The sequence below is a fragment of the Coffea eugenioides genome, chromosome 9 (genome assembly GCF_003713205.1).
Source record: "Coffea eugenioides isolate CCC68of chromosome 9, Ceug_1.0, whole genome shotgun sequence".
NCBI classification, from domain to species: domain Eukaryota; kingdom Viridiplantae; phylum Streptophyta; class Magnoliopsida; order Gentianales; family Rubiaceae; genus Coffea; species Coffea eugenioides.
This window is the reverse complement of record NC_040043.1, coordinates 8,145,296-8,164,344: the sequence shown is the minus strand read 5'-3', so window position 1 is coordinate 8,164,344 and position 19,049 is coordinate 8,145,296. Positions and strand designations below refer to the sequence as shown.

General features: G+C 35.2%; 2 protein-coding genes and 1 pseudogene across 2 annotated transcripts; all 3 read right to left on the bottom strand.

Moving 5' to 3' along the window:
• Positions 1-514: 514 nt before the first annotated feature.
• Positions 515-2,246, bottom strand: LOC113781913 (annotated as a pseudogene).
• Positions 2,247-4,930: 2,684 nt separating this feature from the next.
• On the bottom strand, positions 4,931-6,663 carry LOC113748449 (flavonoid 3'-monooxygenase-like). Its single transcript, XM_027292005.1, has 2 exons — positions 5,764-6,663; positions 4,931-5,554 (listed from the first exon to the last, which is right to left on the bottom strand). Exons 1-2 carry the CDS (start codon positions 6,661-6,663, stop codon positions 4,931-4,933), a joined length of 1,524 nt encoding a protein of 507 aa, XP_027147806.1.
• An 8,983-nt stretch (positions 6,664-15,646) lies between these two features.
• Positions 15,647-17,434, bottom strand: LOC113748459 (flavonoid 3'-monooxygenase-like). The gene is made up of 2 exons (XM_027292026.1): positions 16,532-17,434; positions 15,647-16,300 (listed from the first exon to the last, which is right to left on the bottom strand). The coding sequence occupies exons 1-2, from the start codon at positions 17,432-17,434 to the stop codon at positions 15,677-15,679; spliced, it is 1,527 nt and encodes a 508-aa protein (XP_027147827.1). The 3' UTR covers positions 15,647-15,676.
• Positions 17,435-19,049: the final 1,615 nt, after the last annotated feature.

Genomic DNA, 19,049 nt, shown 5'->3' with positions numbered 1-19,049 from the left:
ATAAATGGAGAGGGGAGAATGAGTTCAACCATTAACTGATCCAAAGCAGGAACCTTTTAAGAGGAGGCTGATATTGATTGCTATTCACTCCTTGGGGTAATTGAGAATGAATAAATTTTGCTAACAAGGGAGTCAGTTATTTCCTCTGTGCAATCTTCAATATTTCCATGTCAATTCATCCACATGTCATAATTGCGATATTTTGCTTTGTTTTCTAGCAAAAAAAAAAAAAAGAAAAAAAAAAAAGATTGTGACTTTTGTTCATTTCACAGTAGAATTCACGAAAAGCAATTTAAAGAAAGAAAAAAAAAACTTGATTGTGACTTCTGTTTTATTTTACAATAGGAATGACCAATACGAATGTCTAAGATCTTTTAGGTCAATTATACTGTCTCGACTCCTAAGCTCTCACCTAAAATGAGCTAAGTGATATAATCGGAGAGTGGAGAGTGAGTTCAACAGTTGACTGATACAAAGTAGGAACATATTTCAATTTTCCCTAGAATCGTACCCGCTAATAGACATTGACCGGCAAACGTGGTTCTGGGATCATGGCAAGTGATATCCTTGGATGAGTTGTGAGTCCATATAATTCTTCCATGCAAATTTCTTCTGGTTTCATGCCATGAGGCAATTTCCAGTTGAATCCATGCAACAAGTTGGCCAACGTTGATCGAACAAGCTTGATTCCAAGGTTGTAGCCTGGACACCTCCTTCGACCTGAGCCAAATGGCAATAGCGCAAAATTTTGTCCCTTCATGTCAATATCCTTCTCCAAAAACCTCTCTGGAATGAATTCTTCAGGAGAATCCCAATACTTTGAGTTCCTCCCGATACTCCATGTGTTTATAAACACCGTTGTTCCTTTAGCAATGTGATAACCAGCTACAGTGCAATCCTCAATGGCATAATGGGGTGCAAGCAGCGTTGCCAGCGGATGTAACCTAAAAGTTTCCTTTATGATCGCCTCTAGAAAAGGCAGTTTTGAGAAATCAGCCTCTTCCACCCACTTATCTTTCCCTATCACTCTATCAAGCTCTTCAGTTGCCTTTCGAATTAGACGTGGATGTTTGAGAAGTTCATTCATTGCCCATTCTACCGTGGTAGCTGAGGTATCTGTACCACCAGCTAGTAAGTCCTGGACATGATCAAATATTGGTAAAGTTAGTCCTGCCCTGATCCTGAATTGGTGAAGTATCATGCTTCACAACAGATTGAATCAGAAGAAAGCAGTTATGTTTAATGGCACATTATCCTAAGCAAAACTGCTAGATTTGAGATTCGGTAAGTTAAAAAGAGGTAAAGAGATCTAGAAATTTCATTAAACCACAAGAAGAAATAGCACCTGAATTAGCCCTTTTATCTGATCTCTGGTGAGTTTGACCTGGAGATCAGGATCTTCAGCATATTGCAATAGAATGTCCACCATGTCCTTGGGGATAAAATCTCTCTGTTTTCCTCTTGGCCTGGCGATCATCAAGCACATGGTTATGGAATCTATCAAATTTCTTGTAAAGTTCTTTCATTTGCTTAATGTAACCCTGGAGATCAAATCTATCGAGCCACGGTATCCAATCCCCTATATTGAACACACCACCCAGCAAAAACCATGTATCTATCATCTCTTGGAACTCTTCAAAGGTAACTAGAGATCCATCCCCTTCAGATTGGGCAAAGAACTTGTTACTCAAAACCATTTGGCATGAAGTGGAGAGGGTAAGACGCATTAGATGATCTCTCATAACTATTGGCTTTCCTGAGAGAGCATACAAACGAGAAATGAAAGCATGCCTTTCTTCAATACGTATGCTCTCGAAGAAGTCAAGTGGTTTTTGACTAAATATTTGGGTTAGATAAATTTTACGACCTTGTCGCCAGAATGGAGCATAAGGTGCCCATGACACGTCGGAGTAGTTATAGCTAGTGTATTTGCCAGCAGCAGTTGTAGGCCGAGAGGCGAAGATGTTGTCATGCGTTTGCAAGAATTCTTTTGCCATTTCAGGGGATGAAGCTACTACAACAGGGCTGGAACCAAGTTTTAGTTGCATGATTTCTCCATATTTCCGGGACAGTAAGTGTAAAGATTGATGTGGGATTGAACCTAGGAGGTTCAAGTTGCCAATAATAGGCCATGGTTTTGGTCCTGGTGGATGATTTAACTTCAGGCGTTTGTGAGTGGATATTTTTGAGAGAAAAGCCCATGCAACAATCCCTGCCAAGGCTAAGAGCAGCCAAGTGCTTTCCATCCGGGCTGAATAGTAAGTTATGGCAGTGAACTCCTTTGGGGTTCTAAATGCCGAACTTCAGTGGGGGTTTTATGTACATGGTAAAGTTTGACAAGGTTAATCCGTGGCACATACATTGAATTCGAATTTTTTCTTCGAATAAAAGATTTAAAAACTAAGAAAACCAGTGTATATACATGGTAGATAAGATTAAATAGGAAAATATATAAATGCAAAGAAGGGTAATAATTATTAATATGTGTATATACATGGTAGATTAGGTGAATTCGTTAAGATATATTTCGTGCTATATTTTTGAAAATGTAAAATTAATTAGGAAAGTGAATAAATATAAGAGATGATAAGTAAGATTAAGTAGGAAAAGTATATAAATATAATGGAGGATAATAATTATTAATATGTGTATATATATATTAGATTATGTGAATTTTAGATTTATCAATAAATGCACAATGGACACCCGTGAGAAAACCCTATTATGAAAAATTGGAAAGGAAAATGGTTATAAAAAATTTATCAGTCCACTCTTCTTTGAACCTGTTGTAGTTGTAACCACTCTTCCCTTCCCTTCCCTTCCCTCCTGTCTCCTTCCCTTTCCTATGCTGCGGCGTTCTGGCGTGGAAAAATATGTCGCTGCCGCAAGGCCCGCAACGGTAACACAACAATCACAGAAAGAAATTTGTTGATTGGTGAATAAGATGATACATGGAGATATTTGTTCATTTAGTGGGGTTCCACTATCGAAAATTTCAAAGATTTGGTATGGCTTCGTTGAAAAGTAAGATTTCTATATTGGTGAATCATTTATGTTTGAAAAGTAAGATTTGGCTTGACTAAATTCAATGTTTGGAAAATGTTTATGACATCAAGTGTACACTGCATGCATGATGCATCCCTTCCGAGTTCATGGGCTTTGCCCAAAAAAGAAAAAAAGTGTGATATGGATTCAACTTGTAAGTATATATAATTTTATACCATTTGCCAACTAGTATATAATTTTTTTTTTTACAACCACATCAGCAGCTAGCACTATTGGTGTTACACAAATATTTACACCTCAATCATCAGTAAGGTAAGCCAGAACACTCATCTATTGAAACACACATAACGTTGGAATTGACAGCTTACCCTATTAACCGGACAAGGGGCACAGACGATTGCAGGTGCAACCGTTCCTAAAGATTTTGACCATTTTTAACAGCACGTAAATTTAATTGCACACGTCATAATTTTGTTTGTACAACGTGTAATTTTAGTACAAAATTTTATGAATTTCACACACGATGTGAAAATCGATACATAACTTGTGATCTGGATCACACAATTTGTTGAAACCAAATCATGGCCATTAACAGCTCAGGAGAATGACCGCTCCTGTCCCGCTCCCCTATTAACCTAGATTGTTCGAGAGGACATCTTGGTGACTTTCAGATGAGGCTACTTTTCCCAGATGGTAAATCATGATGGACTATCTTACAAAACATTAAACGAGTTCATGGAAAAGTTAAATGAATATGTGCTTGCGGAACTGTGATTTCAAGGGTTAGACTGCGACAAGATGATGACTTCCATTTGTCTTGTTGCAGGATTTGTTTGTACGCGGTTGAAAAATGTGGCATCGATAAGACGAACCGTGAGTTGATGGCATTTCACTATGCTAACTTTAATTATTTCTCGATTGTTGTTTTCTTTACTGGAGATAGAGATACAAAAGTTTCTCTGCCAAATCAAGTTGCACCCCAATTTGCCATGTTCTTGGCCACTTTCTTTCACATGAGATGAGAGCAGGGTTTAAAAAAGGGTGCATTTTTCTTTTGTGATTTGGCAAATCTACTTCCGTCTCAATATCATTTGGATAGAGTATTATTTAAAATATTATTTAAAATAATTATTATAATATTTTTATGATATGATGTATGTGAAATAAAAAGATAATTAAAAATATAAAAATATGAGCTGAAAAATATGTTTATGATGCAAATAAAATATTATTTAAAATAATTTTACTATCCAAAAAAGTATTACTTCATTAGGAGTTTCTGATTCAGGTGGAATGCCACTTCAGTTGCAAGAGAGGAGGAATTGAACAAAAAAAGCAAAAAATTATTAAATTGGAAACAGATACATTGTGGGGCGGTATATATATATATATATATATATATATATATATGATAAAAAATTATTGAAAATGTAAGAAATAATTGAGAAATGTATTTATGATGTAAATAAAATATTATTTGAGAAAAAAATTGTACCCAAAGAAATCCATTACTGTGCATCCTTTCTCCTTTTGACGCTTCTAAGAAATATACAGGAAGTGATAGAATTGGAGTTCTCACGGTTACTTCGCATGTAGACTGACCGAGTTTTCTTGCTCTATGATCAGGTTTAAAGCCCAAGAATGAGCATAAGTGGGAGAGACTGTAAAGTTGAAATCTGTTCCAGTAAGCTGTGCCAACTCTGCTTTCGTAAATGTCACCTTGTTTGTTTGTCAAATTTTTGAGATGTTATTTTCTCTGTGCAATCTACAATATTTCCATGTCAATTCTTCCACATGTCATAAATGCGATATTACGCTTTGTTTTCCAGCGAAAAGAAAGGGAAAAAAAAGATTGAGAACATATTTCAACAGTTGACCGATACAGAGTAGGAACATATTTCAATTTTCCCTTGAATCGTACCCGCTAATAGAGATTGACAGGCAAACGTGGTTCTGGGATCATAGCAAGTGAAATCCTTGGATGAGTTGTGAGTCCATAGAGTTCTTCCATGCAAATTTCTTCCGGTTTCATGCCATGAGGCAATTTCCAGTTGAATCCATGCAACAAGTTGGCCAACGTTGATCGAACAAGCTTGATTCCAAGGTTATAGCCTGGACACCTCCTTCGACCTGAGCCAAATGGCAATAGCGCAAAATTTTGTCCCTTTACGTCAATATCCTTCCCCAAAAACCTCTCTGGAATGAATTCTTCAGGAGAATCCCAATACTTTGAGTTCCTCCCTATACTCCATGTGTTTATAAACACCGTTGTTCCTTTAGCAATGTGATAACCAGCTACAGTGCAATCCTCAATGGCATAACGGGGTGCAAGCAGCGTTGCCAGCGGATGTAACCTAAAAGTTTCCTTTATGATCGCCTCTAGAAAAGGCAGTTTTGAGAAATCAGTCTCTTCCACCCACTTATCTCTCCCTATCACTCTATCAAGCTCTTCAGTTGCCTTTCGAATGAGACGTGGATGTTTGAGAAGTTCATTCATTGCCCATTCTACCGTGGTAGCTGAGGTATCTGTACCACCAGCTAGCAAGTCCTGGACATGATCAAATATTGGTAAAGTTAGTCCTGCCCTGATCCTGAATTGGTGAAGTATCATGCTTCACAACAGATTGAATCAGAAGAAAGAAGACACTTATCTTTAATGGCACATTATCCTAAGCAAAACTGCTAGCTTCGAGATTCGGTAAGTTAAAGAGGTAAAGAGATCTAGAAATTTCATTAAACCACGAGAAGAAATAGCACCTGAATTAGCCCTTTTATCTGATCTCTGGTGAGTTTGACCTGGAGATCAGGATCTTCAGCATATTGCAATAGAATGTCTACCATGTCCTTGGGGATAAAATCTTTCTCCGTTTTCCTCCTGGCCTGGTGATCATCAAGCACATGGTTATGGAATCTATCAAATTTCTTGTAAAGTTCTTTCATTTGCTTTATGTAACCTTGGAGATCAAATATGTCGAGCCACGGTATCCAATCCCCGATATTGAACACACCACCCAGCCAAAACCATGTATCTATCATCTCTTGGAACTCTTCAAAGGTAACTAGAGATCCATCCCCTTCAGATTGGGCAAAGTACTTGTTACTCAAAACCATTTGGCATGCACTGGAGAGGGTAAGACGCATTAGATGATCTCTCATAACTACTGGCTTTCCAGATAGAGCATACAAACGAGAAATGAAAGCACGCCTTTCTTCAATACGTATGTTCTCGAAGAATTCAAGTCGCTTTGGATTAAATATTTGGGTTAGATAAAGTTTACGAGCTTGTCGCCAGAATGGACCATAAGGTGCCCATGTCATGTCGGAGCAGTTGTAGCTAGTATATTTGCCAGCAGCAGTTGCAGGCCGAGAGGCGAAGTTGAAGTCATGTGTTTGCAAGAATTCTTTTGCCATTTCAGGGGATGAAGCTACTACAACAGGGCTGGAACCAAATTTTAGTTGCATGATTGCTCCATATTTCTGGGACAACAAGTGTAAGGATTGATGTGGGATTGAACCGAGGAGGTTCAGGTTGCCAATAATAGGCCATGGTTTTGGTCCTGGTGGATGATTTAACTTTAGGCGTTTGTGAGCGGATAGCTTCGAGAGAAAAGCCAATGCGACAATCCCTGCAAAGGCTAAGAGTAGCCAAGTTTCCATCAGGGCTGAATAATAAGTTATGGCAGTGAACTCAGTGGGGGTTTTATGCACATGGTGAAGTTTGATAAGGTTGATCTGTGCCACATGCATTGAATTCAAATTTTCTCTTTGAATAATTTTAGAAAATTTTCACTTTTGCAACTTCTGAAAATTTCACTGACCTCTCCTAAATCAATGTAACATGTTCAGTAACTAGGAGCAAAATAAGAGTAAAAGATTCACTTGAGTAGACAGAGCATATTTTATTTCAAAATTGCCCTTTTAGCTATCTTATTTGTCCGTTCATTGCCCAATATCCATATATTTTGAAATTGCTAAGGGCTAAATTTGTGATATTTTTGAATGTGTTTCACAGTGTTTTTGAGTCAATTTGTAAGATTAAATGGTATAAGTTGTCCAATTTTTGTCTCTAACTTGCACATTGAGTTGATAGATGAATTTGTTGTGATTTTGGTATTTTGCTTGCAAAATCTCTTTATTTTTGTAGGTAAAATGATCAACTTCAATTGGAAGCAAAATTGGCGAGAATTAAAATGTTGAGAAGTCACAACAATGGCTAAAAGAAGTGGTGCAAGTCAAGGATGAAAAGGAAAAAAAAAAAAAAGAATCCGTCGAGGGATTCTTTGTTGTTTTTGCCAGAAATCTTGGGTAGAATTTTATTTATCACATGTTCTGCACAATTCTTAGAAGAATCCTCACAAAAACTTGACAAGTGCGAGGTATATACATAATAATTAAGCTCAATTCGTAGTCCCTAGTTTCAAAGTGTGATAATTACATTTGAAATTTACAATTCTTGGATGTCTCCGATGACATCTTATATAACACTAGTAAAAGCACAATAATCATTTGACACAAGAAAATTAGTGTCTTATATTTAATCTCCAACGTCCAATTTCAAAACACACTATCTCCGCTTTCTTCAATTGCACTGTACTGTTACTATTGCGACAACCCAAAACCCCTGATCGTTACAAAATGCCACATTTCAGATTTTTTTCTGTACAGAATCCAGTGAATTGATTAGGAAGTTGTTTGTTTCCCATTTATTTCATTAAAGATATAGAATAGAAGCATGAGTGAAACTAACACAAAAGCAAATGAGGTATGTCTACATTAAATTGTTCTACTACACCACCTAGCATAATTGAAACAGCCATGGCTTGTTTGGATTAAATATCTGGCATACTTTTTCCAACATTTCATTATTGGTTCGTTTAAAATAACAAAAGTATTGTCCATGGACACATGCCAACATTTGGCATTGGAATTTTACTAAAATATCTAGTCTGTTAGGATAGGAGATTATTTGAAAAGAAAATCTTAGAATGACAATGTCGTACTTTTGATATGTGATATATGTGAAATATAAATATAATTGACAGGTTGTCGAAGCCTGTACAATAATAAAAACCTGCTCAACTAAAGTTAATTTTTGTAAATAGTGGTAAGCAGAGTCGAATGCACAGGGACTGGGAGTAACTGTTTCTTTTCAAATCCACAGTAACAAAGGGGGTGTTTTTGTGCAGAAGGTGACAATCAAAGAAATTCAAATAAAATCTAAGAAACTATTAAAAATTAAATAACAAGTTACTAAAATCAAATGAATGATAACTAAGGCCCTAGCCAAGAAATAACTTCAGCAATGGTGCACCTAATTGATCATCGAAGCAAAAGCAATTCCAATTATTTATCAATAAATAGGTTATAACTACCAAACAAGCAATGACAGTCAACCCCTCCTTACTGTGTTGGTGATTAAGGTACGCCCGTTAATCACTGCTCTAATTAGGAAATAATCCTAGGTACGCCCGTAAGATTTAATTTTCCAATTGCCTTACGTATTAGAGGAGTCCTATTCTAACCAAATAACACACTACCAGGGTTATTTTAGGTTAGCCCGCGTATTCTCCTGACACAAATCTAATCATGCCAGTTGTCACTATTTTAAGGCAATTAAACAATTACGGATTTAAATGCCCCAATTGACAATAGGTTACCCAATTAACTAATTATCCGGATCCAAAACAATCAATTAATTAAATAATCATAAGTACTGCAATCAAGGAATATGCGAATACCAATAAATAAAAGGGAAGGATAAAATTAAATCGATCTCACAATTTTTAGATGAGTCAGAGCCTCCGTTGTTTCTTGACTAGAAAAGGAGATTTAGTTCATCCCGAATAAGAAAAATCCATACAAAATTGCAGCAACAATTGTGGCCATCGTCTCCAAGAATTGGGAAAATTCAATTCGTCGAAGGAATAAAGAAAAGCAAAGTTGCAGAGGATGATTTAATGTCTCCACTTGTCTGCTCATACGAAGGAAGAAAAAGAAACTGCTAAAAGCTAGAAGGAAAGAAAGTCAAACTTCTCCCAATTGTTTCTCCTCACATGCCTGGAGAATAACTACCAAAGCTAAGAAGAAAAAGTCAAAGTAAAGCTAAGCTAAAGGAGACAAAAATCCTCTACTCCTTATTCTAACTTCTATCTAATTCCTATATTCATCCTACTGTGCGGCGGCCTCCCGAGAGGAAGAAGAAGACTCAGCCCTGTGTTCATTTTCTTCTTTTATGCTGTCTTCCGCAAAATTATTAAAGAGGGTCCCGTCTTAATATTTCAAAAATACCCCCGGACTCCTTCCTGATGACTGTTAAATTGGCCTTGGTTGTGGTATTTTCGTTCTACTCCCTAAAATAAATGCAAATTACGAAAAGTGAGTAGAATCTAATAATTAATCCACATCAGGTCAGGTAATATGGGAAATTAATAATAAAATAAATGATAAAATCGCACCCTATCAATAACATGTAAGATAAAAATGTGATTAAAAAGTTATTTTTGATGTAATAAAAAAATTTGTAAATAAAAATGCATCCAAACAACAAAATAATACTCAAGAGACATTGGATTTGAGGAAAATATCACCAGTTTTTTCTTCTCAGAAGGCATTGGACTTTTCTTTGAAAGAAATAAGACATTTATTGAACATTTCTACAAAATGTACTTTGGGTGACATTTTACTTTGTTTTTTTCTTTTGAAGTAGAGTCCTCCACTCCATGAGTAGTTTCTACCACAAAGAAGGAGGCCCATGCAAAGGGAGCCTGGGGTTCCTAGATTGGTGAATTTTTATGTTCTTGTTTGACATTTGAAAAACGTTTATCAAGTGTGACATCCCATATTTTTCAGCTTCAATATATTCAGTTCATAAGTTTTAAATTTGGTAAGTTTTAGGCACAAGTTTCATATGGGGGAGAAAAAACAAGAATGGGAACGTCTAGTGTTAATTCCTCTTTGATGCACATTTTCGCAAGTTTAAACAACTACATAATCATCTTAGAGTGAGATTTAAAAAGTAAAGACGGGATAGTGGGATTAGAATCCTGAACTTCTAAACTCTGAAGTATCAACCTTAACTACCAAATCGACGCCTTCTCGGCACAAAATCATTTTATTGAAAACTGATAACAAAAGTAATTTAATAATTGATTAACTGATCATTATGCAAGCTAAAGCATTAAAAAAGGACAAGGAATTAAGTGATGATAAGAAGGAAATTAATGTCGACAACAAAACAGGTTAGGAAGAAATAACTCAAACTAATTAGCTTGCATTAATTCCTAAAACTTATAAGCGGGGCCGAAAGAAAACATTAAGAATTTGCAGGGAGCTAAAACCCTCTTTTGTGACTCATAGGGACTCAAGCTTTGGAAGTTATTGTGAGTCGATTACAAAATTCCAGTTTTTCCCAATCAATGAAGGTGATGAAGGGACTACTATGTAAGGAGGGTGAGTGACTTTTACATACACTTGATACACAATCGATTGAATTAATTAGGAAATTGTCTTTTACCCTATCAGGGACTATCAAAATCATTTTCTAGGACACTTTTACTTGCATCTTATATTGGTTGTGCAAAAATAAAAAAAGGTTTGCTTCTTACACATTTCAGCATTCAACATCAGAACATCAGTAAATGTCTTCTTCCTGACAATGATATTTAAGGGACATTGCACTTGAGTAAAATATCTTCGGTTTTCTTCTTAGAAGGAACCGAGACATTCATTGGACATGTCTACAAAGTAAAACATGTATCCCGGTGTCACTTCACTTTTCTTTGAAGAGGAGTCAATCTTCATGTGTAACAAAATTTCTATTACAAGTTGGAAAAGTATAGTACGTACTTATAGTTATTTAATGAGAAAATCGTTCAAAACGTCTCTCATATTTTGTTAAATAATTTTTTTCTTCATTTCTAAAATATTAATTTTACATCTCTTATAAAGTTTAGTCAATAATTTCAAGAGCTCTTGAGGTCAGGTTTCGCCCCTCCTCAAAATCTTGGTATCTTTATTTTATTTAGTTAATAAAAAAGTGGAACATTTGACCAAAAAAATCGATAAAACTTGATTCCAAACTAAGTTTTCGATTACTTTTTAGTATGAAATCACCACGTAACTTATATATAGTCATTTTTATATATAAAAAGATCAAATTCCACTTTTTGGTAAAAAAAAAAAAGAATATTGTTTAGGTTAGATTCTACCTTTTTAGGGCTAAAATTAAATATGAATCAGATCATTTATTTAAGGGTTAAATACCAAAAACCCCCCTGTGGTTTGATTAACGTTCACTTTACCTCCCTATGGTTTGGAAACCTACAATTTGACTTCCCGTCGTTTCAACTAAAGTAAAAGTCTGACGGAAAACATCTAAACTAACTTCTGAAAAGAAAATATCAAAATTGCCCCTCTATTAGTCAAACCCTTGGAAGAATGTTTCGTGCATTTGAGAATGGGTAAAATATCAAAAACCCCCCTGTGGTTTGCCAAATGTACACTTTACCTCCCTATGGTTTGGAAACCTACAATTTAACTCCTTGTCGTTTCACTTAAAGTGAAAGTCTGACAGAAATACCGTTATTGTAGATGTTTTCTGTCAGACTTTCACTTTAAGTGAAACGACAGGAAGTTAAATTGTAGATTTCCAAACTATAGGGAGGTAAAGTGAACATTAGTCAAACCACAAGGGGTTTTTTGGTATTTAACCCTTTATTTAACTACAAGTAGAATCTTTTTGCCAAAAAAAAAATAATCATGTGTGAATCACGTGATGGATATAAGATAAAAAGTGAATGAAAACCTAAGTTGGGACCAAATTTTACTCACTTGATTTTGTAAGGGATGTAAAGTTATTATTATAAAAATGAAAGTTGAAAAATTCATTTAACGAAAATGTAAATGATGTTTTGAACGATTTTTTTCCTTATTTAATGGATTTCTACACTTTAGAAGATATTCTCATATTTCACATGGATTTTTTTTTAAAAAAATTTCGTTAAATGTGGAATCTTTATTCTCCTATGATGAAAGCTAATGTGCAACTCTTAGAAATAAGGAAGTGTTTGGCAGGTGACTTTTAAGTTCAATTATAACTCTACATATTGATTTTTAAAGCCTCTACGAATGAGTTAATGAGTATAAATACTCGTTCCCTAAATTTAGCGGTTATATATATATATATTTATATATATCACTAAATTGGGTATAATTTTTTTAATCAAATTGGGTATAATTTTGATTACCCACCCATTTTAAACATATTACTATGAAAAATTAAAAAGTGAGATGGTTATAAAAAACATTATTATCACTCCACTCTTTTTAAACTCCTTGTAGTTGTCACCCCTTCCCATCCATCCCTTCCCTCCCCTCCGTCTCCTTACCTTTCTCAACTTATTTCTTGTTTAGTCTCCTTCTTACAAAATTCGACCACCATTCCTTATAGATTAATCTTTTTTACACTGACAGTATATATATTATCAGCATTGGATGAATAACAACGATGCAAATTTTGAATTTGAAATTCAACTTTTACACACATATCATGTATCGAACGATGATAGCGTATACACCGTTAGTGTATATAAGATTTATCCTTAACTTATGGCCAAACATGGTGCATCACCTGGTGGCGGCCAATGCTGGGCGTACAAGCGAGAAAAAATTTGTCGCAGCAGCAATGGTGACACAAAAATCACAGAAAGAAATTTGTTGATTGGCGAATAAGATGATACGTGGAGATATTTGTTCATTTAGTGGGGTTCTAGTTATCAAAAATTTCATAGATTTGGTATGTCTTTGTTGAAAAGTAAGATTTGGACAGCAGAAATTATGCTAACAGCAGATACCGATGCTTGCTGAAAAATAACCTGGTTTCTCGCTCTCCACAATTGCTACACTACGCTAGCAAACACAAGTCTCCAAGTTTTTTACAGACGAAGTTTCATTTTTGGGGTTAGTAAAAAAAAAAAAATATATATATAGTGAAGTATAGCGAACATTTTCGTAAATATTAATTGCATTGGTACTCATTATGATAGAAAGGGCTCAATTGCGAGTAAAGAATTAAACATGGATCTTTTAGAAAAATAACAATGAAAGTATCCTAACAATTTCCAGTTCTTTTGTGTCAACACTAAGGCGACTTGTTTTAGCAATCACTGTCTGGCATATTTGGCAAGAAAGGAAGAGCAGGATATTTCAGGATTCGTCGGCAGGAATTGTGAAAATTGTGGAAAATCGAAAATGTGATGAAAGTGATTTCTCCAAGGACCAAGACAAATTGGCAACTGATGCTTGAGTGGTGCTTGGATCAAGACGGTTTGGTGGATTAAGCTACTGGAATTTGGTAGCTTGTTCTGTCTGTTTTTGTATAGTGTAGATATTACACTAGAGATTGTGATGTAGTAGGATTTTGTTTCCTTTGTAAAGTTACAATTCACAGATCAATAAAAGAAAATTTTCCTTTTGCCCGAAAAAAAATTATTAACTAACCAATATGGAAGTTAGAGCACTTAAAAAAGCTCAAAGAATTGTGTAAAGATAACAAGGAAATAATTTCGACAATAAAAACAATTTAGGGAGAAATTACTATCAACCTAAGTAGCTTGAGTTGATTACCAAAGACTTTATTAGTACAACTTGACCAGATCCCCGCGCGAGGCGCTGGAATGGAGTGCCCATGGAGTATTCTTGTTGAGAATTTTTAAGTTTACTATGAAACAAAAGTGCCGTAGGTTTTGTCCAATAGATTAGCAAGATTGTCAAAGGGATACATCAAAGAAACCATCTCCAATAGATTTTACAGATCACGTTGATCATCTTTGGATAAAAGATTATTTGAAAAAATATTATAACATTTTTTGTGGTGTAATGCATATGTAATAAAAAGGTAGTTAAAAACATAAAAAAGATGGTTAAAAGATATATTTTTATCATAAATAAAATATTATTTGAGAAAAAAATTTGTACCTGAACAAACCCAATACCAATGCATCCTTTCTCCTTTAGACGCTTCAAAGAAATTCAAAAATGGTACAATTTTAGAGTAATCAATATTACCTATATAACTATTCCTACTTTTTCTGAACTTTCCAGACTCCCTCGGTAGATTCAAAAAGGAGTAAAAGTATATTTATCAAAATAATCCTACATATGGTCTCAAACATATTTTAATGCTCAAGATTATTTCAACTGGACCAGACTTTGATGATTTAAATAGATATGATGTCTTTCACCATATCAAAGTTATGAAATTTAATGAGTTAGACATAAAGATTTACCATCAACGAAAGGAATATGAATATTTTTCTAAAGATAAAATATATTATCAAAGAGTCTTGGAATAAGGATTATGGGAGGTGATGGCATTAGAGACGAGTTCTGTTCGCGTGTAAGTTGACCGAAATTTCGGGCTCTATGATCCGGTTTGAAGCCCAAGAATGAATATACGTGGGTGAGAGGGCAAAACTGATATGCCCAGAAAAAGAATAATTAGGATCTTCATTTCCAGCTAGGCCGAATATCTTCCAAATGGCACGTACAGGTTTGGAAGCTTTTGAGCCCAATAATCCCATTAAAAATCCACTCCCCAAACCCTCAGGATTTGTACGTAGCTTATACACTGCTATTTAGATTGCATATTGAAACCTTTTTTTTTAATGTAATGCATACCCAATTTAGAGCGACACATTTTATACACTGCAACAAAGCGTTAAATAGATAAAACCATCCCCCCGGGGGTATATGTAATTTACCCTTGATTCAATTGTGGGGTGGTTAAATTTGTGGGAAATTGTGCAATTGAAAATTTTTTGCATTGGAAATAATTGTCAAGAAGACAAAAAAAATGTGTTTCTTGGTTTTTTAAGAATTGCATGGATCCGGATGATTATCATGTCAAGACGGTGGTAACTAATGGCATATATGGGTGAATATGGATGAATTCTTTCATCCATAAATTTAAATTGGGTATTTATGTTCAATCTATTTTGGGTTAAATTCTTGAAGTTGCATAGGAATTGGGTTCATAGTAATTAGCTTAGCCCTATTGTAAGGGACATATGTGAGTAGTATTCAAGTCAGGAGTCAGACTTGTTTTGTCTTATTTATAGGTCTTGTATTTGGGTGATTAGGGTGTACAAACGAGTCATAAATTTGCCTGTCAACTCTGCTTTCGTAAATGTTACTTTTGTTATCCAGAATTTAAACAGATTTGAGGCCCTGGTTGAGTGCCTTGTTTGTTTCTCAAATTTTTGAGATACCTATTTCCGTTGCATACCTATTTTCTTTGCTAACAAGGGAGAGTCAGTTTTTACTCTCTGCAATCTTCAATATTTCCATGTCAATTTTCCATATGTCATTATTGCGATATTTTGCCTGTTTGTTTTCTAGCAAAAAAATAAAAAAATAAACTTGATTGTGACCTTTTGTTTTATTTCACAACAGAATTCACCAAAAGCAATTTAAAGAAAGAAAAAAAAAATTGATTCTGACTTTTATTTTATTTCACAATGCAAATTTACCAAAAGGGCAATTATACTGTCTCGATTCCTAAGCTCTCACCTAAAATGAGCTAAATGATATAATCGGAGAGCGGAGAATGAGTTTAACAGTTTACATATACAGAGCAGGAATATATTTCAATTTTGCCTTAAATCAATACTTGCTAATAGAGATTGACCGGCAAACGTGGTTCTGGGATCATAGCAAGTGAAATCCTTGGATGAATTGAGAGTCCGTAGTGTTCTTCCATGCAAATTTCTTCTGGTTTCATGCCATGAGGCAATTTCCAGTTGAATCCATGCAACAAGTTGGCCAACATTGTTCCAACAAGTTTGAGTGCAAGGACATAGCCTGGGCACATCCTCCGACCTGAGCCAAAGGGCAACAGCTCAAAGTCATGTCCCTTGATGTCAATATCCTTCCCCAAAAACCTCTCTGGAATGAATTCTTCAGGAGAATCCCAATACTTTGAGTTCCTCCCCATACTCCATGTGTTTATAAACACCGTTGTTCCTTTAGCAATGTGATAACCAGCTACAGTGCAATCCTCAAGGGCATAGTGGGGTGGAAGCAGCGTTGCCAGTGGATGTAACCTAAAAGTTTCCTTTATGATCGCCCCTAGAAAAGGTAGCTTTGACAAAACAGCCTCTTCCACCCACTTATCTCGCCCTATCACTCTATCAAGCTCTTCGGTTGCCTTTTCAATGAGATGTGGATGTTTGAGAAGTTCATTCATTGCCCATTCTACTGTGGACGCCGAGGTATCGGTACCACCAACAAGCAAGTCCTGGCCATGATCAAATATTGGTAAAATTAGTCCCGCCATGATCAAATGCTGATGAAGTATCATGCTTGACAACATATTGAAAGCAGAAAACCTCTTAATCAGAAGAAAAAAGACAGCTATGTTTAATGGCACATTTTAGTAAGCTATACTAAAGTGCTAGCTTTAAGATTCAGTAAGTTAAAGAGGTAAAGAGATCTAGAAATTTCATTAAACCACGAGAAGAAATGGCACCTGAATTAGCCCTTTTATCTGATCTCTGGTGAGTTTGACCTGGAGATCAGGATCTTCAGCATATTGCAATAGAATGTCCACCATGTCCTTGGGGATAAAATCTTTCTCCGTTTTCCTCCTGGCCTGGTGATCATCAAGCACATGGTTATGGAATTTATCAAATTTCTTGTAAAGTTCTTTCATTTGCTTTACGTAACCTTGGAGGTCAAATCTGTCGAGCCACGGTATCCAATCCCCGATATTGAACACACCACCCAGCAAAAACCATGTATCTATCATCTCTTGGAACTCTTCAAAGGTAACTAGAGATCCATCCCCTTCAGATTGGGCAAAGTACTTGTTACTCAAAACCATCTGGCTTGCAGTGGAGAGGCTAAGACGCATTAGATGATCTCTCATAACTACTGGCTTTCCAGATTGAGCATACAAACGAGAAATGAAAGCACGCCTTTCCTCAATGCGTGTGCTCTCGAAGAAGTCGAGTTGTTTTGGACTAAATATTTGGGTTAGATAAATTTTACGAGCTTGTCGCCAGTGTGGACCGTAAGGTGCCCATAACATGCCGGAGCAGTTGTAGCTAGTGTATTTGGCAGCAGCAGTTGCAGGCCGAGAGGCGAAAATGTTGTCATGCGTTTGCAAGAATTCTTTTGCCATTTCAGGGGATGAAGCTACTACAACAGGGCTGGAACCAAATTTTAGTTGCATGATTTCTCCATATTTCTGGGACAACAAGTGCAAGGATTGATGTGGGATTGAACCGAGGAGGTTCAGGTTGCCAATAATAGGCCATGGTTTTGGTCCTGGTGGATGATTTAGCTTGAGGCGTTTGTGAGTGAATGCTTTTGAGAGAAAAGCCAATGCAACAATCCCTGCCAAGGCTAAGAGTAGCCAAGTGCTTTCCATCGGGGCTGAATAGCAAGTCAAGGGGGTATGACAATGAACTCCAGTGGGGGTTTTACAGACATGGTCAAGTTTGATAAGGTTAATCTGTAGGGGCCACATGCATTGGCTTTGAATTATTTCTTGGGGGGGCCGGATTTGCTTTTAATTTAGGGAAAATTGTAGAAACCTCCCCTGAGATTTCTGACATTTGCACTGACCTCCCCTATCAATTTTGAAATAGCATTAACCTCCCCTAGAAAAAGTTGAAGCCAATTTAAAAGGTTAAAGTGTGTGAATTTACTAGAGTACCCCCAATTGTATTTGACTTTACCAGATGAAAGGTTTGAGTACTTTCATCAAAACCAACGTTTAATTTGTTAAACAAATTAAACTAATCAAGCCATTTCTGCATAGTTAAATTAATTAACTAATTATCTAATTTTTATTTATCTAATTAACTAATTAACTAATTATCTAATTAACTAGTTAACTAATCAAACTATTTCTGCATAGTTAAACTAATTAACTAATTAACTATTAACTAATTATCTAATTAACTATTAACTAATTAACTAATTAACTAAAGCTATTGTCTGTCCGAAACTAACAAACTATTTGCATGTTAAACTAATTAATTAATTAACTGCTTAACTATTAACTAACTAATTATCTAATTAATTAATTAACTAATTAACTAACTAATTATCTAATTAATTAATTAACTAATTTCTGTTTATCTAATTAACTAATTAGTTAATGCGCTAATTGGTTAATTAGCTCCACAGGCCAACGAAATTGGTTAAATAGCGCATTAAATATAAAACCTGCCAGTTTCCCATAAAGAGTTGGTATGTTATGGACAATTTTTTTTTAAACTTTCACATATTTAATTTATGTTAAATATAAAACATACTAGTTTTCCTTTGGGCGCTATTTAACCAATTTTTTTCATAAAGAGCTGGTATGCTTTCCATAAAGTGCTGGTATAAAACATACTACAAAACCTGCTAGTTTCTCATAAAGAGCTGGTATGTTATGCGTTATTTAATCAAATTTTCATATTTAAACAAATTTATGAAAATTAAAATAACGTATTTGAAAGTTGCATTTTTATTTGGAAGAACGCATTCCTTCGATGCGTTTTTCACCCCTTTGGGAAGAGACTCAAAAATCGCCACCTTTAGAAAGTTAATTTAAAAATTGCCACCCTTTATTTTCGAGTATTAATTTTTGTTATGGTTTACGATTTTCTTATATTTTATCAAAAAATGTTAATAACTATTGTAGTTACAATTATGGAGATGTTAATTTGTCGTATGTGTAATTCTTTTGTTTTATAAGAATTGTTATATAGGGGTAAATTTGAAATTTAATTGCATTTAATTCCGAAATACTCATTAAACCAAGCTAGATATTGGAATGAAAAATATGTTGCATTTATACCCCCTGAACTTGCTTGATCCTTAATGCTTATGCCCCTCCCTTGTTAATACTAATTGTCAAGCAAGATCAGGGCAAAATTGGAAGAAATTTCTTATCTCACTTCTACAAATAATTTTTTAATGGGACATCAAGCCTCAGGGGAGGTTTCTGCAACAAATTGTTCCTGTTCAGGGGTGCTGAATGCCATTTCTAA

What these genes read in the sequence shown, in the direction of transcription:
- LOC113748449 (XM_027292005.1), bottom strand. Translation starts at nt 6,663, where the DNA reads ATGGAAACTTGGCTACTCTTAGCCTTTGCAGGGATTGTCGCATTGGCT. An exon ending in AGATAAAAGGGCTAATTCAG is followed by an intron (nt 5,555 to 5,763) that starts GTGCTATTTCTT and finishes GATCATGTCCAG; the next exon opens with GACTTGCTAGCTGGTGGTAC.
- LOC113748459 (XM_027292026.1), bottom strand. Translation starts at nt 17,434, where the DNA reads ATGGAAAGCACTTGGCTACTCTTAGCCTTGGCAGGGATTGTTGCATTG. An exon ending in AGATAAAAGGGCTAATTCAG is followed by an intron (nt 16,301 to 16,531) that starts GTGCCATTTCTT and finishes GATCATGGCCAG; the next exon opens with GACTTGCTTGTTGGTGGTAC.